The sequence below is a fragment of the Leptopilina heterotoma genome, unplaced genomic scaffold, assembly GCF_015476425.1.
Source record: "Leptopilina heterotoma isolate Lh14 unplaced genomic scaffold, ASM1547642v1 Lhet_54, whole genome shotgun sequence".
Classification (NCBI taxonomy): domain Eukaryota; kingdom Metazoa; phylum Arthropoda; class Insecta; order Hymenoptera; family Figitidae; genus Leptopilina; species Leptopilina heterotoma.
In genome coordinates this window covers 6,388,614-6,416,456 of record NW_025111118.1, presented here as the reverse complement: position 1 = coordinate 6,416,456, position 27,843 = coordinate 6,388,614, and the positions used below count along the sequence as shown (strand labels likewise).

Sequence of the window (27,843 nt, the reverse complement as noted above, 5' to 3'; positions counted from 1 at the left end):
TTAAATTATAATTATTAAATTATAATTATTAAATTATGAATATTAAATTATTAAATATTAAATTAAATAAATAAACAAATGAATATTAAATTAATTTACAATTACGTATTTAGAATTTTTTGAAATTTTATTTGCAGAGAAAATTTTATAATGCACAATTCCCACTACTTAAAATTAAAATTTTTTGTTACCTAAAACCTAAAACTAGAGTTAATTTTTAATCTTAGTTTGCTTGAAATTATAATTTTTCGAAAATTACTGTTTGAAATATTTTCTAATTTATTTTAAATTCATTTTTGTACAATAAAATAGATACTAAATATCTAAACAATATAATTTTTCTAAGAAATTAAAAAATTTTTTCTGTCGAACGACGAAAAATTACAATTTTTAATAAGTATTTTGAAAAATAAATTTTTTATCTTAAAAAAAAAGATTAACAATTTGTAATTTAACATAATTTTTTAAAACAATTTTTTTAGCGTTATTGCGATTTTTGTATAACTTTGTTTATATATATTTTTTTAATGAATAATTACAGGAAATGAAGAATAATTCATTTTATAGTTTTTTTTTTAATAAATAATGAGGAAATAAATAATATTTAATTTTATTTTTAAATAAATTGTTTTTTTTTTAATTTGGTCGCGATGTTCGAACCATGTCCTCGAGTAACCTTTCGACACTGACATCACCGACAGTCGGTTTGAAAAGTAGCTCGTGTAAAGTGCTGCGGTAAAGCGCACGAGCCGGTGGTAAGAGAAGCAAAAGTTGTCCTATTCTACCGGCTCCTCGGTCGCTAAGAACGGCAACGGTTTGTTCCTGTAGTGCCGTGACTCGTGCCGCTTCGCAAAGCCCTCTACATTCTGCAAAGGAAATTATAAATTTATTTCTTATTTTTAAAATAAAAAAAATTTTATTTACTAGAAAAATAAATATTAAAAACAGTAAATTCACGTATTTTTCAGGTCTTGTCTGACTAAAATTGACCTATACTACTGATAATGCAATTTTTAAACTTTTTAATGTATTTCTTATGACTAACATTTATATTTACTACTTTTAACATAATTGTCTGACTGAGAATAAACTTTACTACCTACTGTGAAAAAAAAAATTCAGATAAATTGTCTGAATAAATATCGACTATTTCTACTGATTTTATAAACCATAAAATTTTTATAGCTATGTCCGAATAATAACGAACAATTACTAAATTTCCAACTGAGTAAATTCGATCTTTGCTACTAAAAATGGGGGAGAAGTGATTAAAATGTCTGACTGAAATTAATATTTACTACTTAAAGTAGCATTAATATAATTTCTTATGTAAAAGTTTGACAAAAGCGGACGTTCACTACTTTGAACGTCTCTTAAAGAATATTAAATATAATTTGTTTTATTAAAATATATTTACTGCAGAAATTAACATATTAATCGAATTAGAATTTTACTGTCTGACTAAAAATGACCTTTACTACTAAAAAAATATTGTTCGAATTAAAATTTTACTGTTTTAGTAAAAATGACATTTACTACTTGGACGAATAATTATTCGTATTATAAAAATTTACTGTCTGACTAAATTTAGTTTTTACTACTTAGACGAAAATTATTCAATTTAGAATTTTAGAATTTTAGAATTCGATTTTTCTGCGGAGATTAAACTTATTCGAATGTAGAATTTTACTGGCTGACTGAAAACGACTTTTACTACTGAAACAAAAATTATTTACTTACTGACTGAAAATAATATTTACTCATAGGACAATAATTATTCAAAATATAATTTTACTGTCTGATTGAAAATGGCCTCTACTACTGAGACAAAAATTATTCTAATATAGAATTCTATTGTCTGAATTTAAATTTTTGAAAATCTTAATTTTTCTTACTTATAACCAACAATTCTGTAGAATTAATTATTTTGAAAAAGTTTAATTGAATTTTTTTCTGAAATAATTTGAAGTGTTTATTTTTTAATACGTATTCAATTCAAGAATTTCTGAATAATTGAAATTTCGTAAAATTCAATTGTAAACAAATTCTCAAATTCTCAAAGAACTTTTTCAAAAATTATTAAAAATAATAATTGATTTAAAGAAGAATTTTATTTAAAAATTCTAGAAAATAATCATTGAATTAAAATGATAAAAATAATTTTGAAAAAATTACAATAAAAATATTTCTATATTATGTAAAATAATTATCTTATCACTCGGTTATCTTTAATTTCTTCATGTTTTATAATAAATATTCTTATAAGTTGTTTAATTTCAAAAAGGGTTTAAATTTCAATGTTTTGAAGAATTTTAATTCCTGTGTACAAATAATAATGATTAAATATTTATTTAGAAAAGAAGTTATTGATGTTTTCGAATAATTTTACAATCTTTTTTAACAAATAGAAATTTTGTAAATATTTTTTCCAAAATAAATTAAAAATTTCTTAAACAAAATTTGATTTATAACATTTTTTTTTTACTTAAAACTTGAACTTTTGTTTATGAATTGTAATTGAGAAGCAGAAAATGTGCAAAATATTGTCTACTTTCTAATTTTAATTTTCCAACCATTTTTAATTTTTTTTTTATAAAAAAGGAAAAAATAGCTGCATTATTTCGATTTGTCAAACAATTAAGTTTTTCATATTAAAAAAAGGATAATGCAGGATTTACATTTGTTAATTACCTAAAACGTTTGTTACAAAATGCTAATTTTTTTAGAAACAAAGAAATAATGAATAATAACATTAATAATTTTTTTAGATATTAATAAAAGTATTTTTGAATTATTTGAAAAATAAAGATAATATTATTAAATTAAAAAATAGTAAAGAAAAATAATGAAGTAAGTATAATATTATCTATCGAAACATATAAAAAAAACAAAAGTATGCACAAAAGTCTAACACGACAATTATTATAGTTAATAATAATAATTTTTCCATCTGACTGAAATTTACCTACACTACTAATAAAAAAAAATTTGTCAAAAATTTAAAAATTTGTTTAAAAACTTGTTAATAAAAATTCTTTCGACTTGCAGATTATTCATTCAACACTTTTAATAATATAGGTAAGTATAGTTAAAAAAAGTAATATTATTACAAAAATAATTTTTTAATTTTAACAATTGTTTGTAATATATTATTACAAAAAAGAGAAAAATTTGCTATAAATTAGAAAATGAGTTAAAAGAAAAAGTATTGAAAAAATGAGTTAAAATTGCAAATAAATTGAAAGTATAATTTATTGAAATTAATTAATTAAAATAATTTTTGTATAGTTACAGTAATTAATAACAAACCTCCTTTGAAGAGAACAATGGCTTTTAGACAAGCAAATTCAGAGTGATCGATTCTTAACATTGCGCATCGTGTTAATAATTCTTTTAATCTTCTAGTTTCGTCAATGAGAATTTGCTTTCTATCAGTTGGCAAATTTAATGGTATCAATGACGATTCCTCAACGGGAAAGTTCCATTGCGCTGCCGTAAGGACAAACAATTCACTCCACGATTCCTCGATTAATATTGCTTGATCTCTGTAGGATAACTGAAAAAAAATATTCCAAATTAGAAAACTAATTTAGTTTTGAAAACTTAATTATTAATATTTAATAGATTAGTTGTTATAAAGATTATTATTTATTTGGCCCTTTTTTTTTTGCAAAATTGTTGATTTATTTATTACGACTTTTTGTTGCAAAATAATTTATTATTTATTACACCTTTTTGTTTGCAATATATTTTATTATTTACTCGGCCTTTTTGTTACAAAATAATTTATTATGTACTATTTATTATTAAATTGATTAAGAGGCAACAAAATTTTTCTATTTTTACAAATAAGAAAATATTTTGTAATTGAAATTTATTTTATTTTTTACTAACTTTGTTAATTTTTTTTTCATTTTCAGAATATTCTACTCACTTGGAGGAAAGAAGAAATACTTCTTGGCCATTTGACTGCTAGGAAGAGTAATTTTGCCGCAAGCTCGTAAACATTTTCGGTTGGCAAAATTGACAGTGACGGCATTGCACTCTCAGATAGTGTCGAACCCATGAATTGAGGAACAAGGCGAGTAACTGGATCCACTGTTATAATTTTATTATTTAATTTACTTTTTTTTATTTATTTAATTTATTTATTTATTTATTATTATTTAATTTAATTTTAATAATTCAAAAACATTATTATTTAAATTTGAAAAAATTTTAATTTAGTATTTTTAAATTCTTGTCGATATGATTAAAAAATATAAAGAAGGATTTCATAAATTTTTCAACAAATGATTAAAATGATTAATTACTAAATTTATAGAAGGTGTTAATTTAATTACATTTTTTAATATCGATTCGATCATCAACTTTTCCAGCCTCCTCAGAACTGGTGACTTCATCTTCTTTGGCAGGTGTTGTTAAATCCGTCGACGTGCGTGGAAAAAAGTGTGTGGCTGTGGAAAAACGTAACAGATCGTTGACATCTACAAGCAGGTAAAATTAATTAAATAATTAATAAAAATTAAATAATTTCTCATTTTTATTGTTTTTTAAGTTTTATTAATTTGTTTGTCTTTATTTTTATTAATTTCTCTTTCATTTTTATTCATTTCTTTTTTCTCGCTTTTGCTTATTTGTTATTAATTTCTTTTTATTGACTATTTTTATTAATTTCATATTATTAAATTTTTATGTTTTCATTAATTTCCTTTTAGTTAAGTTTAAAAAAAATGAATAAAAAATATTGAAAACAAAGTTCATTAATATTTTTTTTATTTTTAACAATTTCTAGATTAAAATTACCAGACTTCGCACTCGATAATTAATTTTAAAATAGTAGCAAAAAGTAGCTTTCAAACTAAGAAAAGTTGTAAAAAAAAGTAGCTATCGAAAAATTAAATTTAACGATCGAAAAATTCGTTTTAGACATTTCAGAAAATTGACAAAAATTCCATTCTATATTTTATTTTTCTGACTTTTTCCTAATTTTCAACAAAAATATTTATTTCTTTCTTATCCTGCTAATAAATTGAATTCCTGCAACGAATTTTATTATTCATGAAAGAATTTAAATATTTATAAAAATAATTTAATTCTTTGAGAAGAATTTTATAAAAAAATTTTAAATAATTAATTGATTTCTTTCGGCTAATTTTATGCAAATTCTATATTTAAATAATTGAATTCCTGAGAAATTTTTATTATTCATGAAAAAAATTGAATTCTTACAAAGATTTTTGCAAAAAAATTTTTAAATAATTGAATACTGTTTGAAAATTTTATGAAAATAAAAAAGGTTTTTAAAATAATTAAATTTTACAAAGAATTATTTAAAAAAATTTTACAATAATTGAATGTCTGTGCATTTATGTAAATAATTGAATTCTTGGGAAGAATTTCATTAAAATCTAATATTAAATAAGTTAATATTAAAATAAATATCAATATTAAAATATTTGAATTCATGTGAAGAATTCTAATATTGTTGTAAATAATTAAATTCTTCTAAAGAATTTAAAAAAAAAAATTTTTTTAATAATTTATTTTTTGGAGGAATTAAAATTAAATTTTTAAGAATAATTACATTTTTTGAACAATTCCTTTAAAATTGTATTAAAAATTATTAAAATACTGCAATGAATTTGATTATTTATGAAAATAATTGAATTGTTGCTAAGAATTTTATTAAAATTTTCAAAAATAATTAAATTCCTGAGAAGAATTTTATTATTGTTGCGAAAAATTTTATTAAAGTGTTTAAAAAGAATTGAATTTCTGTGAAAGTTTTTGTTATTTTTTAAAATAATTGAATTCTTGTGGTGAATATTGTTATTTATGAAAACAATTGAATTTTGCAAAGAAATTTATTAAAATGCCTGAAAATAATTGAATTTTCTGAAAATTAAAATATTTGTAAATAATTGAATTCCTGTGAAAAATTTTAATATTTTTGTAAATAATTGCTTACTTCCAAATAATTTTAAAAAAACATTTTTTTAAATAAATGATTATTTCGAGAAATTGAAATTAAATTTTTAAGAATAATTGAGGCCTTGGATCCAATAACTCGCCCGACGCTCGAAGACACGCGCTAATACCAGCCGGGTAGCAGTGAGTGGCCCAGAGGCGCTCACTGCTCACTGACTGGCAGTTGCGCGTTCCTCCGAGCGTCGGGCGAGTTATTGGATCCAAGGCCTCAATTACATTTTTTGAGCAATTCCTGTAAAATTGTATTACATATAATTCAAATCCTGAGAAGAATTTTATTATTTATGAAAATAATTGAATAGTTACTAACAATTTTATTAAATTTTTTTAAAAAAATTGAATTCCTGAGAAGAATTATAAAAATAATTGAATTATTCCGAAAAATTTTATTAAAATGTTGAAGAATTGAATTTGTGTGAAAAATTTTGTTATTATTGAAAATAATTAAATTCTTTATTAGAATTTTTGAAACATTGTTTTGAATAATTCATTTTTTCGCAATACAATAAATATTATGAAAATTTTATTTAAAATAATTGAATTCTTGTGGAAAACTTTATTTGTGAAGATAATTATTAAAAATAATTGAAATTATTTCATGAGTTTTATTATTTATGAAAATAATTAAATTCTTGCATAGAATTTTATCAAAAAATTTTTTTTTTAAAAATTGAATTTCCATGGAAAATGTTATTATTAGTGAAAGTAATTGAATTATTGTGAAGAATTGTATAAAACTTTTGTTAAAAAATGGATTTTTTCACAATTTTTTTGAAAGTGCTATTCCAAATTAATTGAATTTTTGATGAATTTTATCAATTTTTAATAAATAGTGTAATTTAAATTTATCAAGTTTTTTTTAAATAACTAAATTGTTTTGTGAAATTTTATGAAAATACTAGATATTGAAAATAATGGAATTTCGAATATTTTTTGAAAATAATTGAATCTTTTTAAAGAATTAGATTATAATTTTTGAGAATATTTTTTTTTATTTCTAGTATTAGCGAATTTTAAGTAGTGTAAATTCTCAAAAAGAAAAACAGAAATAGTAGCTTTTAATGAACCTTTTATTATTTTTTTAATTAACTTTTTATTGATTTTATCAACTTTTAAACTAAAATTAAATTTTTCAAAGTAACCAATTTTTTTTCCAAAAGAAAAAATTTGTTTATTTATTTCCATGATTTGCAAATCATGGAAATAAATAAACTAATTTTTTTTTCTTTCAGCGGATTATTAATTTTTCATTCATTCATTTTTTTTTTTTTTGTTACTTATGTATTTTTGAGAAAAGCCGAAAAATCTTACCAACGCTGGAAGGAAATGTTGGCACGGTGGGTTTAAAAGAAAAAAATGCCGGATAGAGAAGTGGATGATAAGGAGCGCTTCCTGGATGATAAACGTGGGGTACACCCTGATAGAGTGACGATGGAGTTCTTCTTGCCGCTGCCGCCACCAACGATGACGCACTTCTTGGCGCTCTTTCGTGTTGAACGGCTGAAAATGACATTTCCTTTTTACCAAAAAAAAAGAGAGGGAGAGAGAGGGAGAAAAAAATATACAGTTGAAGGAAAAAGTAAAAAATCCTCCATAAAACGATATTATATCCCAACCGAACTCTTAAGAGCCACTTTACTTGACAATTACTGTGCACAGAGCATTTCCTAAATTGCTCACTTTATGCGCACCTATCTACACTGTCGACACTCCATTTAAATCCTTGAGGAGAAAAAAAATGTTTATTTTTCGAATGGAGTGCTGTCAAATTCATATAAATCAGATCATATTCTCGTGGCGAGAAATTCAAAAAATTTTGGATTTCTTTAAAATTTTTATTTTAAATCAATATTATAGTCGGTGATTCAATCTGTTTAAACGTGTTCATTGAAAATGCGAACATACAACATAATTTTTAATTTATTTTTCTTTTTTTCTTTGTTTAAATTTTACTTTCTAAACTTAGGAATTTTTTAAACTTTTGTTTTTTTATATATATTAAATTTTCTGTATTATTTTTGCTACTTTTTATTTTTACGTATTTTTATTTTAATCATAAAAGTAAAAATAATTCGAAAATGGAAAATAAAAAGAATTCTTTTATTTTTCTTTTCCTAATTTTCACTTTCTAAATTTAGGAAATTTTTTAAAATTGTGTTTTTGTATATATTAAATTTTCTGTATTATTTTTTCTACTTTTTATTTTAATCATAAAAGTAAAAATAATTCGAAAAAGGAAAATAAAAAGAATTCTTTTATTTTTCTTTTTCTAATTTTCACTTTCTAAATTTAGGAAATTTTTTAAAATTGTGTTTTTGTATATATTAAATTTTCTGTATTATTTTTATATTTTTTATTTTCACGTATTTTTCTTTCAATCGTATTTAATTCTTTTTATTTTTCTTTTTTCTATTGTTTATTTCTTTTATTTTTTTTTTTTTGAACTTGTGTAATTTTTTTAGTTTCTCCTAATAAATTTTCTGCATTTTTTTCTAGTTTTTATTTTCACTTCTTAAAACTAAAGTTAAGTATTTTTATTATTTACATTTTTCTATTGTTTTGTTTTTATTTTTTAAATTCAATTCTTTGCACTTTTTTCTAGTTTTCATTTTGCTTCTTAAAACTTAAGTTACCTTATTATTATTTTATTTATTTAATTTTTTTTCTTTTTTGTATTCTCATTTTTACATATTTTTATTTAAATCGTATTTATTTTATTTTTCTTATTTTTCTTATTTCATATTTTTTGTTTTTATTTTCTAAACTTAACAACTTTTTAAATTTGTGTTTTTTCAGTAATATTACATTTTCTGTATTATTTTTATATTTTTTATTTTCACATATTTTTCTTTCAGTCGACTTTAATTCTTTTACTTCCTCATAGAGGAAGTATTGTAATACTGAAATTTTTCGAGTTCGATTTTTTGACATATATTTATGTTATTTGACCTCAGGAGTTCAAAAATGACATTTTTAAAAAATGTCATTCCGTATGTGTGTGTGTGTGTGTAAACATCACATTTTCATAAATATCTCGAAATCATGAAGAGATATTGGACTGAATTTTTTTTTAAATTGTAGATCTCACCTGCGGACATAAAGCGAGAGTACTTTCTAATATATTAATAAAGTTTAACTAAATTTTGTTTTGATTTTTAATTTTGCAAAAAAACGTTTTTTGACCATAACTTTAAAAAAATGTTAGGACACCTATAAATGTTTTTTCATAATTTTGTAGAGTTTTTTTAGACGCATCTTTTGAGCCCTAATTGAACATTTTTCGTCCATATTAACCGGAGTTATTAAACTTTTAAAAATCAAAAATTTTGAAAAATAAGACTTTTTTGAAAATTTTGTTAAAAAAAAGTAACTTTAAAATTATCGTTATCAACTTGTAGAGCATTAAAAAACGCTTCGAATGACCTATTTTTGAACCTTATTCGATAATAAATTTCAAAATTATTGGTATTTTAAAAACCAAAAATTGTGAAAAATGACATTTTCTCAACTTTTTTGATTGAAAATTTTTATTTAACTATTAAATTATTGTAACTATCTTGTAGTGTATTTAAAAATACATTGATTGACTCAAAATTCAATCACTTTTATCATATTTATAAAAAGTCATTCATATATTTCTATTATTTTTATCTCTATGAGGAAGTAAAGTGTTCATGAAATGAGCACCAAAATTATATAAAAAAAATACAACTTGGCAGCGGTTTTTATTTTTTATTGTTATTTATTTATTTTTTTCTATTATTTTTTTGAACTTGTGTAATTTTTTTAGTTTCTCCTAATAAACTTTCTGCATTTTTTTCTAGTTTTTATTTTCACTTCTTAAAACTAAAGTTATACGTATTTTTATTATTTACATTTTTTTTTATTTTTTAATTGTTTCGTTTTTATATTTTAAATTCAATTCTTTGCACTTTTTTCTAGTTTTCATTTTTACTTCTTAAAACTAAAGTTACGTTATTATTATTTTAATTTCATTTATTCAATTTTTATTCTTTTTTTGTAATCTCATTTTTACATGTTTTTATTTTAATCATATTTATTTAATTCTTCTTATTTTTCTTTTTTTATATTTCTTGTTTTTATTTTTTAAATTTAGCAACTTTTTAAATTTTTTTTTTAGAGTACTCTTTTTTAAAATATTAAATTTTCTGAATTATTTTTTATATTTTTTATTTTTACGTACTTTTCTTTCAATCTTATTTCATTCTTTTTAATTTTTTACTGTTTATTTTTATTATATTTTATTTTTTTAACTTGTGTAATTTTCTTACTTTCACATAATAATTTTTCTTAATTTTTTTCTAGTTTTTATTTTTTTTTTTTTCTTAAAACTAAAGTTTAGTATTTTTATTTTTTACATTTTTGTATTTTTTTAATAGTCTCATTTTTATTTTAAAATTTATTTTTTTGCATTTTTGTCTAGTTTTTATTCCACTTCTTAAAACTAAAGTTAAGTATTTTTATTTTTTACATTTTTGTATTTTTTTTCAATAGTCTCTTTTTTATTTTTAAATTAAATTTTCTGCATTTTTCCAGTTTTTATTTTTACTTCTTAAAACTTAAGTTACTTATTTTTAATTACTTTAAGTATTACATTTATTTGTATTTTTTTTTTAAATTCCGTTTATGCTTTGTAAATTCAATTTTTGTATATCCTGTTATAGGGTAAATGCACTAGTAGTCGGACACTTAAGGATACAATCTTAAATTATGCTTTTTTTCTTGAAATAGCAAATATCTACTGTGTTTATAAGCACATTATTAATTAAAGGAGTTCTTCAGGATTAAAAATCATATAAATTTGTTACAAATACTTGAGTATTTAATAAAATATAAACATTTTAATGAAAAATTACGAATGCTTTAGTAGTCGGACACTTTTTCCCCTTGTTTCTATAGTCGGACATCTGTCAGATATTTTGAATTTATAAAGTGAAAAAGATAATTTTTTAATTGCTATCTGCTGGAAAATGGAATTAAAGCATATTAGAAGTTATTAATATAATATTTAAACCCTATAAGTTTTAATATTTATGATTAATTGTCAACAAAACTTTGTGCCACTCATCGCGCTACTCGAAAATGGTTGTATCTATAGTCGGACACCATGATTTTTAAAACATTAAATAAAATATTTCTTGTTTAATTATTTTCGAAAATAACACTATTTTAATAAAATATAAACTTCACACATTCGTTTTGTATACTTTTTAAAGTAATTATCACAATGCATTATTATTTATTTGCCAAAAAACACGAAAGTGTCCGACTACTAGTACTGTCCGACTATACCCGCACTTACCCTATATCAAATTTTTTATATTATTTTTTTCTTGTTTTTATTTTCAATTTTTCAATTTATGTCACTACTTTTATTTTACATTTATTTATTAAATTCTTTTTATTATTATTTGATTTTTTTTGTATTTTTTTTTATTTCTCTTTAGAATATTTTTTTGTTTTATTTTTCTTTATTTTTTTTTTATTTATTTTCAAAATATTTGTTATTTCGAAAATTGACTTTCAATACAGAAATTAAAAAATAATAAGTTTATACCACAATCTGTACTTGTAAAGATTTTAAAAAATATTATAAAGTACTAATGCTCTTAAATTTAGAAACAAATTTCGTGTTAAATGATTAATAGATTAGGTATGTATTTCTATTTTACATTCTTTTAGTAAATTTTTTTTTGATTTCCCAAGTTAACTTGCCGGAAAAATGTCGAATTTACAATGAACTCGACAGAAAGTTATTTTTTTTTGTAGATTCTACATTTTATTAATAATTATTTTTTAAATTGAGGCCTTGGATCCAATAACTCGCCCGACGCTCGGAGGAACGCGTAACTGCCAGTCAGTGAGCAGTGAGCGCCTCTGGGCCACTCACTGTTACCCGACTGGTATTAGCGCATACCTTCGAGCGTCGGGCGAGTTATTGGATCCAAGGCCTCAATTAAATAAAAATAGAAATTCAAATTAAAGATCAAACAAAAATAATTTATTATTTTTGTTTGATTTTTAATTTTTAATTTTAATTATTATTATTTTAATAATTTTAATCTTTAATTTGAATTTCTTTTTTTATTTACTCGAAAATATAGCAAGTGGAATAATACAGGAAAAATTAAAATGCCATAATCTCTCCCCATCCCCCTTGGAAAATCGGTATTGAATCATTTTCAAGAAGTATAAACACTTTTGCGTTGATAAGAAAAAAAAATAAATCAATAGATTTCTTTCTTTTTCTTTTTTTTTTGCCTATTTATCTATGAAAGGTTAAAGTGGAAACACACTTAAAAGGCACTGAAGGTGCTTTGCTTAATGGCCCCCTGCTAATTGATATCTCGACGCAATCTAGTGTTTGGTTTATTCGAACTCACCCTGAACTTTAGGGGTGCTACCCGCAATATTTACAAAAGCTGCGAACATCGGTCTGTGTCTGACACTTCGTTTTGTGACTTCATATTATAGAAATAAAGTAGTGCTTCCTACAAACTTTTTTTTTTTGTCATTTTTCCCCACCCTTTTCTCTCTCTCTCTCTCTTTTTTCTATATTTGCCTAAAGGGCAACACACATATGCATTGTAATGTTGTGTTCACTCATTTCTTTATATTTACACACTTGTCCACACATATTGCTGTGGATTATAAATATATCAAATTTTCCATTGCAATCATTAGAGCAGCTGCAATATCAATTTTCACGAGTTGCTCATGGTTAATCTTTGGTTAATTTTATATTTACTTTGAAAAATTTGTTTTTTGAAATTTATTGAAAATTCTTCATTTTTTAGAAAATATAATTTTTCTAACAGTTTTTCTTTTAATTTAATTATTGAAGATATTTCTAACAGCAACTTGAATATTTTTGATTAAATATTAATTAATAATATTTTATTAATTAATAATTTTTTAAAATAAAAATTTTAAATATTTTTATACTTTTGCTTTCCTTATATTTTTAAAGAATTTATTTTAAAAAAAATTTTTAAATTTAATTAACTCCTTAAATTTCTGTGATAACGCTTTAAATATTCAATTATTTTCCGAATTTTTAATTAGAATTCTTCAAAAATACGATTATATTTCAAAATAATTTTTATAAAGTAAACAAATAAAATTCTTTAAAATATAAAAATTTATTTGAAAGAAATTTGACAAAATTTTCAATTGTTTCAATATTTTAAAATTATTTTCAGAAATACAATTAATTTAAAAAAAATATTAATTACTTTTTTTCAAGAAACAAATTTTTGCGGAATTTCTAAATTAAATTATTCAATACTTTTTGTTAAAAAAAATTAAAAACTTATTGTTATTAATTTTTTCACAGGACTTAAAATTTCAAATAATTTCCATGAAAAACTTGAACTTCATGAAATTTAATTATTTCTAAAAATTGCAACTCTAATTCTTCCGAAATTCAATTATTTTTTTCGGAATTTTTAAATAAAAATTATTGAAAAACTTTAAGAATTTTAAAGAAAAATATTGTAATTAATAATTTATTTAGAAAAATTTTTTAATTCAATTAACTCCTTAAATTTCTGTGATAACGCTTTAAATATTCAATTATTTTCTAAAATTTTAACTCTAATTTTTTTTAAATCAATTCCTACCAGAATTGAACTACGAGAATTGAATTATTTAAATAGAGGAATTTTTGTAAATTCATAATTTAATTTATTTTCAAAAATACAATAATTATATTTATTGATAATTTTTAAAGATGGAAAAGTTAAATTCACTAAAATTTAAAGTTTTACAAAATTTTCAATTGTTTCAATTTGTTAAAATCATTTTTGTGAATTCAAAAATATTTGCATTTTTTATTCGTTTATATCATTATTTAATTTTAAAAAATTGATTAGAAAGTTAAGTTTGTAGTTAATAATTTCTTAATTACTAAAGTAATTTTATTAATTATATGGAAATCAATGATAATAATAGCAAAAGTGTTAATAAGCGTACCATCACGTTTCATATTGACCTGAAGACATTTGGTAAATCGACATGCTTGACATTGATTTCTGCGCGAAACGTCCACAACACAGCGGCCATTTTCTTTACACACGTAATCCAGATTTCTGTTAAGAAGAAAATTTACCAATTATTACAAAAAAAAAAATAAAATAATACTTATTTAACAAAAAAAAATGTTTAAAGAAAATATTCTTTCAATTTATTTATTTTTCCAAATGATATTTTAATCACAAGTTTATTTAAAAGCAGAAATTTTTATTTCGCCCTTAATTGAATAATCAATTTTTTGTGAATTAATAATTTTTTTTTCAAAATAAATAAATAATTGGTGAAATTTTTGCATTACCTCGCATAGCGTCGAATTGAGCGCTTAAAGAATCCGCGACATCCGTCGCAACTCGGTACTCCATAATGTTTTCCTGACGCTTTATCGCCACAAACTTTACAAAGCGTCTCATTTCTTCCGCCATCTTCCATTTTTCGTTAAATTTTCTTTTCTGAAAGAACAAATTTTATTGTTTATACTGTTTTTTTTTTTTATTTTTGTGAAGAAAATATTTATTTTAAAGGAAAAATTTCACTAAGCTGTCAGCAAAAATTTCTCCTTTGAATTTTTTGCAAGGAAAAAATTGAAGTCACCATAAATGAAATTTTTTAACCAATTTCCCTGTTTGTGTATTTAAAAAAATTATTAATTATTAATAAATAAAAGAATATTTTTGAAAAATATATAAAAAAGGAATATAAAAAGTATTTTGTATTTGAGGACAATTTTCAAAAATAATTTGTCCTTAATATTAATTATAAATAATATTTATTATTTTATTTAGTTTTTAAACAGTCGATAACTTTCGGTTTTGTTTAAATTTTCAGTTACAGTCAATTCTTGATAATTAAACATTCGATAAATTGAATTTCGCAATAAGTTGAATTTATTTTCTGGTTCCTTGAAGAAATTTTAGTTACTTAAAACTTTCGATAAATAAAAACTCTCTGTAATTTTAATTTTCTTTTTGGTGCCCCTTGGGATTCAATTTATCGAGAGTCGACTGCATTACATTTTATTACAGTCAGCTCCCGATAATTAAACTGTCGACAAATTGAATTTCTCTGTAAATTGAATTTATTTTTTGGTTCCTTGAAGAAATTTTGATATTTTAAATATTCGATAAATAAAATCCTCGTTAATTTGGATATTTTTCTGTGGCCCTTGAATTTTAATTTATCGAGAGTCGACTGTATTAAATTTTTTTTTACCGTCAGCTCTCGATAATTAAACTTTCGACAAATTAAATTTCTCTGTAAATTGAATTATAAATTTAAAGTCTATATGAATTAATTGTAAGTTGGAAACAAAAATTACAAATTCAAAAATCTAAATTAGTTATAAATTTAAAATACAGTTGACTCTCGATAAATTAAAATTCAAGGGCCACAGAAAAAATTCAAATTAACGAGGGGTTTTATTTATCGAATATTTTAAGTATCAAAATTTCTTCAAGGAATAACCAAAAAACTAATTCAATTTCCAGAGAAATTCAATTTGTCGAAAGTTTAATTATCAAGAGCTGATTGTATGTAAATTAATTAATTATAAATTTCAAATATAAAGTACAGTTGACTCTCGATAAACTGAATCTCAAGGGGCGCAGAAAAAATACAATTTACCAAGAGTTTTACTTATCGAATGTTTTGAGTTAACAAAATTTCTTCGAGGAACCAGAAAATAAATTCGATTTATTGGGAAATTTACTTTATAAACAGTTTAATTATCGAGAGTTGACTGTATTTATAAATTAGAAATGTAAATTAATTAATTATAAATTTTAAATATAAACTTATTAATTAAAAATCTAAAATTCAAGTTAATTTTAAATTAAATTAATTTTTTTGTTTAAATAAATTAAATTAAATTTTAAATTAAATTACATTAATTTTTTATTGAATTAAATTTAATTTAATTTAAAATTTAATTTAATTACGGTAAATTTTGAAAGAAATAAATTTGCGACAATAAAAATTTGGCCGTCAATAAGAGTCAAATGATTATCCAATCGTTTGCAAAGCTTGGTGATTGGTTTATGGTGTCTTCTTGCCGTGAGGCAGAGAAAGAGTCACGTAAGGGAATAATAGATGAAATCGAAGGAGAAAATGGTCGTTTTATATGGGGCTAAAAGGCATGTGGCATAGTAAACCACCGCATGTGGTTTACCACCCTTTTTGTTCTAGGCGATGCTCTCTCCATGTTGTCGATGCATTATTGAGCCTGAGAACCCTACAGGTGTCCTCCGACTCTCTATTAGAGCAAGAAAGATCGAGACAGGCGCCATTAGACCATTAAAAGGGGAGCGACAGAGTAAAAAGATCGAGACAACTTCCATATATGTAAAGCAGAGAAGGCAAACGAGTGAATTTTTTTGCCAGTTGGAAATTCCCGAAAATTTACCAGTTAAAAAAGAATTTTTTTTTAAATTAAAATTTTAAATTTACAGTTAAAAAGAAATTTTTTAAGATAAAATTTTTAATTTACAGTCCCTCTTCTTTTACGTGCCGATTTTTCTTATTTTCAGATTTTTATTTATTTTTCTATTTTTGCATTTCTCTATTTTCTATTTTTATTTATTTCTCCGTTTTCTGTTTTTAAGTTTAATTCTTTTTTAAATTTTTTTTGTTTTAATTTTGTTTATAATTATTTTTCTCATGTCAATATTTACTTGATTCAAAAAATTATTTTTTATAAATAAATAAAATAAATAAATATCTATTTATTTATTTATAAATAAATTATTCGATTCAAAAATTTTTCTTTCTACAAAAAATTATATTTAGTCGATTCAAGAAAATGTTGGATTAAAATAATTTTTTATTCGATTCAATAAATTTTTTTTCAAAAATGATTATTTACATGAATAACCAATTTTTTTTTTACAAATAATTATTTATACGTCTCAAAAAAATATTTTGTTAAAATAATTATTTATTCAATTCAAAGAACTTAAAAAAATATTTATTCAATTTAGAAAATTAATTGTTTTCTAATTGTTTGTAAACAATAATTATTATATGATTCAATTTATTTTTTGTTCGATTAAAACAATTATTTTTTATAAATAAATATATTTAGTTAACTCATAAAAATTATTTTTTTACAAATAAATATTTATTCTACTCAAAAAAAAATTATTATTACAATTAAATATTTAAATAATTAATTATTTATTTATTTAAGATACAGAAAAATATTTAGATTCAAATATAATCACTTATTAATTGGAATTAAATGTACATTTTTTTTGTAAGGAAGTCAACAATGTTGTCGAATTAAAAAAAAATCCATAATATGCTTTCTGAAATTTCGTGAATCATAAAAAATCGTATACGAGATTTTTTAGAGAAATAATTACAGTAGTATTGTAATAATAATAATACTTTTGGCTTTTTGCTCCGATGTAAACAAGTAGCATATGTTGAAGTACTTATGTCAATTGCATGTCGAGTGGCTTTCGGGTTAAAATAGGGTTAAGCAATGCACCCTTAATGACATATCACGGCAGCCAACTGCTTTGCATGCGGGACCCCCATATAAATACCATTTTTTTTTTATTATAAAACCAAAAAAAATTTTTTTTTTTATATTAAAATTAATTATTTTTAAAGATTAATATTTTTTTTAAATTATTGTTTATATTAATTTTTTAAATAATTTATTTTATCATTTTTTTAATAATTCATTTTATTTTTTAATGATTCATTTAATTTTTTTAATGATTCATTTTATAATTTTTTAAATTATTCATTTGATTATATTTTTCTCAATTATTCAGAATAATTTTCAGTTTTTAGATTATTTTCAATTTTATCAAATCTTTTTCTACTACATTAAAATGTTTTTTAATTATTCTGTTTATTAATTTTTTTAATAATTCATTTTTATTATTTTTTAAATAATTGATTTTTATTTTTTTTTTAATAATTCATTTTTTAATTTTTTTAGAATTTAATTGTTCATTTGATTATATTTTTCTCAATGATTCATAATAATATTTGGTTTTTGGATAATTTTCAATTTTTACAAATCTTTTTGCAGATTAAATTAATTAATTAAATTTACATTTAAATGATCGTAAAATTGTAATTTACAAATCGAAATTAAGGAATAAAATAAAAAAAATTTGAATGAAACAAAATTCAAATTAAAAAAAATGTCAAATTATTTTTAATTGAAAAATTTTTTTAATTAATTAATTTATTAATTTTATTAATTACTTAATTATTATTAATATGTATTATAATCGAACAGTATTTTAACCTATTTTTATTTAGAAATTTATAATTACTAATTTCTGTTTGGAATTATTATTTTTATGTTAACGTGACATTTTCCCAAGACAGTATAGTAATTATCACTTGTTGATCAAACTGCTTACGTCCACGAGTAATTAATTCTATTTATTCCGTAATGACAATTCGATAATAAAGTCAATTGTGAATAATATTTCAAAGTTCATTTGTCAATTATTAATTTTTGAATTTCGCTCATTAATAATTATTCCTTTGTGTCCTAATTTTCTTGTTTTATTCAATTATCTTATAACCAGAAAATTGAAAGTTTTAGGTATAATAAAAAATAAAGGCCAATGAGTACCTGTGTGCATAAAGAAAATGTAGAAACTACGAACAAAAAAAAAAAAAAAAAAGAAATGGTAAAATCAATCTATAAAATTCTTTTATTCTTTTTTTTCCAAAGAATTTATATAGATCTTGGTAAATTGCTGAGCTTGCATTGAACATACATAAAATAATAAAAAATATTCACCAGAAGGGGTTATAGACCATTAAATCGTCAACTCGATATTTTCATGTAACATACATTTATATTTTGTTTCAATCAATAATTTCTTTCCGTTCGATAATATAGGTTGTATCTTGTCAATTATGAACAGTAATTGTGATAATAATTTTTTTTTTATTTTTAATTTAGAATATTAATCTTTGAAATAAATAAATATTAAATATTCCGTAGCAATAGTGTAAGGAAAATTCGTCTTGAAGATTTTCAAATTAATTTGTTGTGAATAAGATTTGACCCAAATTTTGTAGAAATTAATTTCATTCGCTTCAAGAGAATTTTTTTTTAGTTCAAATAAATTTTATTCGTTTCAAGAGATTTTTCTTTTTGGTTCATATAAATTTTTTCGCTTGGAAAAAATTTCATTTGTCTCAAATAAATTTTATTCGCTTCGAGAAAATTTTATTTGCCTCAAATAAATTTTATTCGCTTCGAGAAAATTTTATTTGCATCAAATAAATTTTGATCGAATTTTATTAGCATCAAGTAAATTTTGATCGAATTTCATTTGCATCAAGAAAATTTAGATCGAATTTTATTTGAATCAAGAAAATTTTGATCGAATTTTATTTGAATCAAATAAATTTTAATCGTTACGAAAAAATTTCATTTGCTTCAAATAAATTTTGATCGAATTTTATTTATTACCTACAAATAAATCGTGTAAATAATTGTTTAACAAAAAAACTCCAAATTAAATATATAATTATTTGTAAAAAATATTTTTCGAATCCAAATAATTGTTTAGAAAAAATAGTTTATTTTTAAAAATAAATTCAATTGAATTAGCAAAAGAAAATCACCAAATTTAATTTTTCACAGGAAAAAAATTTGTCTTATTCCAATTTACAAACTAAAAAGCGATTCAAAAAAATGGAAACCAAAAATAAATTGAAAATTCTTTTTTAATATTTTTTTTTTCATGAAAATATGAAACAAATTAAATTTTCTGAAATTATTGATCAGTGTCTATCTAAATTTAAAAATAAGAGGGTCTCTCGCTTATATTGTGCGATAATCGCTCGGGAATCCTAATGTCAATTCAATGACTTTTCAATACTTTTCACTCGACATAAGGTGTTGTTGATAATAATTCAACTCGCATTAAAAAATATATACAGTATGTAAATTTTTTTCTAAGTCACGACCATGTGTGACATTTCGCAGACGACACGGCCTCCGATCGCTTATTTTTTCTCTGTTGCGATTTCACCTTCTCGAAACAAACTAATTTGAATTTGATTTCAATTTATCTCTGCTTCACTTCTTCTATAATGTTCAAATGATTTAAAGTCATGCACCCTCGTAACTTTTGCTTCATCAATGTAAATATATTTTATATAATATTGACATTGAATACATATTTGGGAAATATTTTTAACTTTTGATCTTTTTTTGCTAGAGTAACTTTTCTTGTTACTTGAAAACTATTTTATTATTTATTTATTATTAATTTTATTAAAGTAACATAATATTAAAAAATATCATGAAAAGTAATAGTTGATGGAAATTAATAGGGAAAGTAACTTTATAGTAATGTAATTTTTTTAGTAACGAAAAAGTAATAGTAAAGGTAATTTCAAGGGAAAATGATTAAGTAGTAACGTAATTTTCTAGGGAAAATAACTTAGTAGTAACATATAGTTTATTAAAGAAAATAACTGAATAGGAATTTAATTTACCTAATTTAGTTGAGAGAAAATGTAACATAATTAATAGAAACATAATTTACATGGAATAGTAACTTAGTAGTAACGTAATTTTCTAGGGAAAATAACTTGGTAGTAATATAGTTTACTAGAGAAAATAACTGAATAGTAATTTAATTTATCCAATTTACTAAAGAGAAAAAGTAACATAATTAATAGTAACATAATTTACATGGGAAAGTAACTTAATAGTAACGTAATTTCAAGGGAAAATTACTTATTGTTAGTAGTAACATAATTTTGCTAAGGAAAATAATTAATAGGAATATTATTAACTATTTACTATAATTTACTGTATTTACTAAAGAAAACGATTTAATAGTAACATTATCTAATCGTGTAAGTAACTTTATTATTAATGTAACTTTATAGCTAAAGTAACATAATAGTTAACGTAATTTAATAGGGGAAATATCTTAATAGTAAAACAATGTAATAGTAAAAGTAACTTAATAGTAAAACAATCTAATAGTAAAAGTAACTTAATAGTGAAACAACCCAATAGTGAAAGTAACTTAATAGTGAAAGAAACTTAATTTTAATTAAAGAAACTTAATAGTAAAAGTAACTTAAGAAGTAAAGTTTTTACTTTACTAGTAAAGTAACATAGTAGTTAACAAAAGCTAATAGCGAAAGTAACTAAATAGTTAAAGCCACTTTATTGTAAAAGTAACTAAATAGTTGAAGCAATTTTATTGTTAAAGTAACTTAATACATAAAGCAACTTTATTGTCATAGGAACTTTATAGTCAAAGTAACATAGTAGTTAAGGTAAACTAATAATAACTAAATAGTTAAAGTAACTTAATAGGTAGAGTAACTTAATAGTGAAAGAAACTTGATAGTTAACGTAACATAATAATTAATGCGATTTAATACCGAAAGTAACTTGATAGTTAACTTAATAATGAAAGTAACTTAATAGTTTAAGCTACTTTATTTTTAAAATAACTTAAGAAGTAAAGTTTTTCTTTTATTAGCAAAGTAACATAATAGTTAACGAAAACTAATAGTGAAAGTAACTAAATAGTTGAAGCCACTTTATTGTTAAAGTAACTTAATACATAAAGCAACTTTATTATCAGAGGAACTTTATAGTCAAAGTAACATAGTAATTAATAGTGAATAGTAGTTAAGGTAAACTAATAGTAACTAAATAGTTAAAGTAACTTAATGGGTAAAGTAACTTAATAGTTACAAAAGCTCAATAGCTAAAGCAAATTAATAGTTGTAAGAATTTTCTACTTATAGTCGCACTTATAGTTGAATAATTAAAAATTTTTAATTCACTATTTTTTTAAGAATATCAAATTGAGACAAAAAATGAATCAAAAGTGTTGCGAAGCAACGTTTTGATTCGTTTTTTGTCTCAATTTGATATCCTTAGAAAAAATATGATTATTATCCTGAATAAAATAAAAATAAGGTAAAAATATAATCAAAATTAAATCAAAATAAAGTAAAAATAAAATCAAATTTAAATCAAATTACAGTAAAAGTAAAATAGAAATAAAGTAAAAAAAATAAAAACAGAATAAAAATAAATAAAGAAATAAAAACAATAATAAATTAAAAAAACCATTAAATTGAAAGTAACAAAATACCTTTTTTTGTTGAATTAAATTTAAATATTGTTAGAAAAAATTTTTAAAAAATAGTTGAGAACAATTTTCACCGTTCTTTTAGTGAATTTGTTTATATATATTTATGGAATAAAATAAAAGTTGCGATTAGTTGTGATTTGTTTTGTCTGATTGAATTTAATTCTGATCCATAACACGTGTGGACTTCACACAACTTGACAGTGATTGCGTGACCAGGCAAACGATTTTTTTTTCTTTCCTCTTTCTTTGGCTATAGGTAACCAAGAAAATTAATAGTGCTTCTAATATTTTCTTGGTCTATCCGTTGTCTGGCTTCATTAAAGAATTATTAACGATTGCCAAGACATTGTCTTCTGACTGTAGAGGCTTTTTTATTGTGTTTTGACATTATAGCGATTCACTATATTTACTTAAAATATGTTTCAATTATGATGAGCATTTTTGAATTATTTATTGTTCGAGTTATCATAAAAGTAGCGCAATAATTATTGTGAGTTAATATTTCGATTGATTTTATGGTTATGGAGTAACTGAATAGTTAATGTAACTTAAAAGTTAATAAAAATTAAAAAATTAATGTTACTTAAAAGTTAATAAGACTTAAATGTTCATGTAACTTAAAAGTTAACGTAACTTAAAATTTAAAGTAACTTAAAAGTTAATGTAACATTTAATTTTTACCTTACAGCAAATATAATTACTCACTATAACTTATAGTAATTTTTAGTTACTTCATAGTCAATAGTATCTTTTTATTTCAAGTTACTTAGTACTTAAAGTTACTTTACTATGAAGTAAAAATATAATTATGTAATTTAAATATAATATTAATTATTATTATACACTGAAAAAAAATTATTTGATTTAAATAACCGATTACTTGACTATTATCCAGGAAATAAATATTTACTTGAATTAAATAAATATTTATGTGATTAAATAAATATATACTTGAATTAAATATATATTTACTTGAATTAAATAAATATTTACTTGAAACAAATAAATATTTACTTAAAACAAATAAATATTTACTTGAATTAAGTAAATATTTACTTGAAACAAATAAATATTTACGTGACTAAATAAATATTTACTTGAAACAAATAAATATTTACGTGACTAAATAAATATTTACTTGAAACAAATAAATATTTACTTGAATTGAATAAATATTTACTTGAAACAAATAAATATTTACTTAAACCAAATAATTTTTAATTTGAACCAATTAATTTTTTGTTCAGTCCATTATTATTAATTAGCAGTCAAAAAGAAGAAACTACTGCTAATTAACATTAAATAATATTTTTTGGAGAAAAAATTGAAAAAAAACGAAAAAGAATAATAAATAGGGACAAATCTGATTTTTTTGATTTGACTACAATAAATGCGTGATAAGGGTCGTGTTTACTAAGTTGTAAACAGTATGGGACATGTAACAACGCACCTGTGACCTGTAGGCCACACTTTTCTGGCATCGCACACGATAATTGCTACTTACACACAGTCGACATAATGTTCATAATTGATATAATGTAAGAGCACATATTACGCATATGTTAAAGTCAAAAAAAGCATATGTCGCCTCCTACGAACACACACTTTTCAAAATCGCCTTCTAATAATCTAAATATTAAAAAAAAAAAAAAAAAATTAAATTACATGTATAGTAAATAAAATTTCTTGTTATTCTGACCGAGAAAAGAAAAAAAATACAATTTAATTAAATTCAATTTAATTTACCTAATTTTAATTTATCTTAATTGTAATAAGTAAATTATATCTGTTTATTACATTTTTAATGTAATATTATGTAAATTTAAATTTACAAATATTTTTTTATTATACTATAATTATATTTAAAATATTATAATTCAATATGGAATAAAAATAATTACTTATTGTAATAATTATATTTTTAATATATGTGAAAAAATGTTTTAATAATAATATAATAATTACAATTGCATAGGGGAACATAGTCTAGGTCGGCCACCTTTTTGACTTTTGTTTATAACTTTTTTTTAAAAATGAATTTGGACAATTGAAGTATATGGTTGGAAAGTCCTGTTTAATAGGAACATTTTTTCTGTACAAAGTAAATTGACAGGTTTAAAAATGAAAAAGTTATAAAGATTTAAAAAAAAAAAAATTTGTAGTCCAGGTTGGCCATTACAGTCAAGGTCGGCCATGTTTAAAATTCAAAGGGCATTAATCGTTAAAAAATAAAATAACATGTTTGGAGTTACGGAAAATTGATTCTTTATTGTTTACAGTTTGTAACTTAATGAAATAACAAAATAATAACAATAAACAATATAAAAAAATAAATATAAATAAAAAAAAGTTTTGCACTAAAATATTAATAAAATTAAATAAAAATATTAATAAGATGATCAATTATATTATGAGTTATACAGAATTGCAGTTTTTGCAAATGAAGTAGCTCGTCCTCAACTTTGCGCATTTTAAACACATAGTGGCCGACCTTGACAGTAAGTAACATTACCGAATTGTTGTAAACAAAAAGAAATACGTTTCGGGATTCGATTTTTTACTTTGTTTTCCTTTCAACCATGAGTCCCACAAATTTTCTGCATACTTGCCTTGACGATTCAATTTGTTTTTTATCTTTTATTAATGGTTTTTCACATTATGCACAAAACTTTTTTTGAGCTTTTTTTGTACCGACGTCACAGAAAACACAATTTTCGATTTTCCGAAAATGTAATTGAACAAAAAGTTAGGTTTCACTAAGACAAGCTTCGACAAAAATGCGCGTAGGTGGCGCTAGTGAACTTGACAAAAAAACGCGAGTGGCCTACCTAGACAGTAGGCCAACCTTGACTACATTCCCCTATTATAATTTTTAATTATAATTTATTATTATATTGTAGAAAATTTAATATTTTTTCTGTAAATAATATTTTTAATATTTTAATATTTAAGTTGTCTAGCACGTAAATATTATTGAAAATATTTTAATATTTAAATATTCTATTACGTAAATATTATTTTAAATATTAAAATATATAAAATATTATTTATAGCGAAAAAAAATCGAAATGGAGATTTCACTAATTTTTTTGTCATTTAAAATTTATTTTTTTTCCCCGATATTTACAATGTAGATAGTATAACAATTTACATAATTGCTTTTATCAAATTGTGCATCTATCTGATACGGCTGTCTGACAAAACAGTGATTTGTACCACTTACTTCTTGTATTGAACCAGTAGATTGATGCTCTCCTTTGATTCTTGAAAATTCATTTATTTATTTATTTATTTATTTTTATTTTAAGTTGAAGAATATTTTTAAGCGCATTAATTTTAAAAAAAACTGGAAAAGAAAGTTTCGTTATCGAAAATTATAGTAAACAAAAATATGTAGAAATTTACTTAGAAAGTTTTACTAATTTGTTTAAAAATTTCGAAATTTCGATTTTTCGAAAAACGAATTTATGGTTAAAAATGAAATTTCTCCTTTGGGAATTTAAAATTTATTCCCTAAAGTCTATAAAATCAAATTTTTCCCTTAAAATTCGGAATGTGCCCACTAAGAAATAAGAATGTAAATTTACTGAAAAATCCAAATTCTTCCCTTGAAATACAAAATTTACCTCTTAAACAAAATTTACTCGAAAAATCCCAAATTTGTTCCTTGAAATTTCAAAGTTTTTCCTCCTAAAATTAATTTACCAAAGAAACGAAATTCTCCCCTTGGAATTCAAAATTTAACCACAAAAAATGTAAATTTACCGAGAAATACAAATTTTTTCGAAGGAAATTCAATATTTACCCCCTAAAGCTAATTTTACTGGAAAATTCCCAAATTTTTTTCTTAAAATTCAAAATTTTAACCCCAAACATTGAAAATTTACCGGAAACAGATAATTTGTCCGTTGGAATTCAGAATTTATTCACGAAAACTGTAAATTTACAGAGAAAACCAAATTTTTGCTTTGAAATTAAAAATTTATCCCTTAAACTAAATTTACCGAAAAAGTCCCGAATTTGTTCATTGAAATTCAAAATTTTAACTGCTATTAAAGGAAATTTACCGAAAAAATAAAAATTTTTCCTTAGAATTCAAAATTAACGCATGAAAAATAAAAATTTTCTGAAAAATCCTAATTTTTGCTTTGAAATTCAAAATTTACCCTCTAAAACTAAATTTACTTGCAAAATCCAAAATTTTTTCCTTGTAATTCAAAATTTTAAGTCCTAAGAATGTAAATTTACTGAAAGAATAAAACTTGGCCGTTGGAATTCAAAATTCATCCACAAAAAATTTTAATTTACCGAGAAATCTAAATTTTTCCTTTTGTATTCAAAATTTATCCCTTAAAGTGAATTTACTGAAAAAATTCCGAATTTGTTCCTTGAAATTTAAAATTTTAGCTCCCAAGAATGTAAATTTACCGAAGAATCGGAATTTTTTCATTAGAATTCAAAATTAATCCATGAAAAATGTGATTTTACTGAGAAATCCAAATTTTTTCTTTGAAATTCAAAATTTCCCCTTAAAAAAAATTTACTTAAAAAAATTCCGAATTTGTTCCTTGAAATTCAATATTTTAGCTCCTAAGAATGTAAATTTACCGAAAAAATGAAATTTTTTTCTTAGAATTCAAAATTAACCCATAAAAAATGAAAATTTTCTAAAAAATCCAAATTTTTGCTTTGAAATTCAATATTTACCCTCTAAAACTAAATTTACTGTCAAATTCTCATTTTTTTCCTTGTACTTCAAAATTTTAGGCCCTAAGAATGTAAATTTACTGAATGAGTAAATTTGGCCGTTGGATTTCAAAAGTCATCTACCAAAAATGTAAATTTTCCGAAAAAACCAAATTTTTCCTTTGATTCTCAAAATTTGCCCCTTAAACTAAATTTATTGAAAGAATCCAGAATTTTTTCCTTGAATTTCAAAATTTTAACTCCTACGAATGTAAATTTACCAAAGAAATTAAATTTTTCCCTTAGAACTCAAAATTTACCGACAAAAAATGTAAATTTACCGAGAAACAAAAAATTTTCCTTTGAAATTCAATATTTACCATGGTAAATATTGGTGCCCCTAAATCTAAATTTTCTGGAAAATTCTCAAATTTAGCCCTTAAAATTAAAAATTTAAACCCCTGACAATGTAAATTTACCAAAAGAACGAATTTCGTCCTTTGGGATTCAAAATTGACTCACGAATAATGTAAAACAGAAAAGATTTATTGACAGGAATTCGAAGCAACTCCAATTAATATTAAATATTTAAACTCCTGACATTGTAAATTTACCAAAAGAACGAAATTCGTCCTTTGGAATTCAAAATTAACTCACGAAAAATTGAAAACAAAAAAAGTTCATTCACTGGAATTCGAAGCTACTGCAATAATTACAAACACTTGTCTCATAATTTAAAAATTTTAATCCACCCCAAAAAATGAAAAATTTAGAAAAATATTAAAATTTACAACAAAAAATAATTTACCCCAAATATTTCTATTTTAAAACTAACCTTTTGTTAAAAAAAAATTGAATTCTCCAAAAACTGAATTGCACCAATAATTTTTTTTCTCTACAAATTTTTCACTGAATTTAAACAAAAATTAAAAATGCACACCGATTAATTTTTTCAAAAAATTATTGAAAAGAATTTTGCACACTTTGTGAAATGAAG

General features: G+C 22.0%; 1 protein-coding gene across 3 annotated transcripts; it reads right to left on the bottom strand.

The window, feature by feature from the left end:
* Window positions 1–573: 573 nt before the first annotated feature.
* LOC122508472 (protein dissatisfaction-like) lies at window positions 574–27,843 on the bottom strand. Of its 3 annotated transcripts, none has more exons than XM_043621840.1 (9): window positions 27,682–27,707; window positions 25,384–25,423; window positions 14,345–14,495; window positions 13,987–14,102; window positions 7,303–7,491; window positions 4,344–4,487; window positions 3,935–4,098; window positions 3,310–3,556; window positions 574–866 (listed from the first exon to the last, which is right to left on the bottom strand). In XM_043621840.1, exons 3-9 carry the CDS (start codon window positions 14,473–14,475, stop codon window positions 637–639), a joined length of 1,221 nt encoding a protein of 406 aa, XP_043477775.1. In that variant the 5' UTR covers window positions 14,476–14,495; window positions 25,384–25,423; window positions 27,682–27,707; the 3' UTR covers window positions 574–636. The 3 variants fall into 3 exon arrangements, with proteins under 3 accessions (XP_043477775.1, XP_043477777.1, XP_043477776.1); XM_043621842.1 differs by having other exon boundaries at window positions 4,344–4,457; XM_043621841.1 differs by lacking the exon at window positions 25,384–25,423 and having other exon boundaries at window positions 27,682–27,843.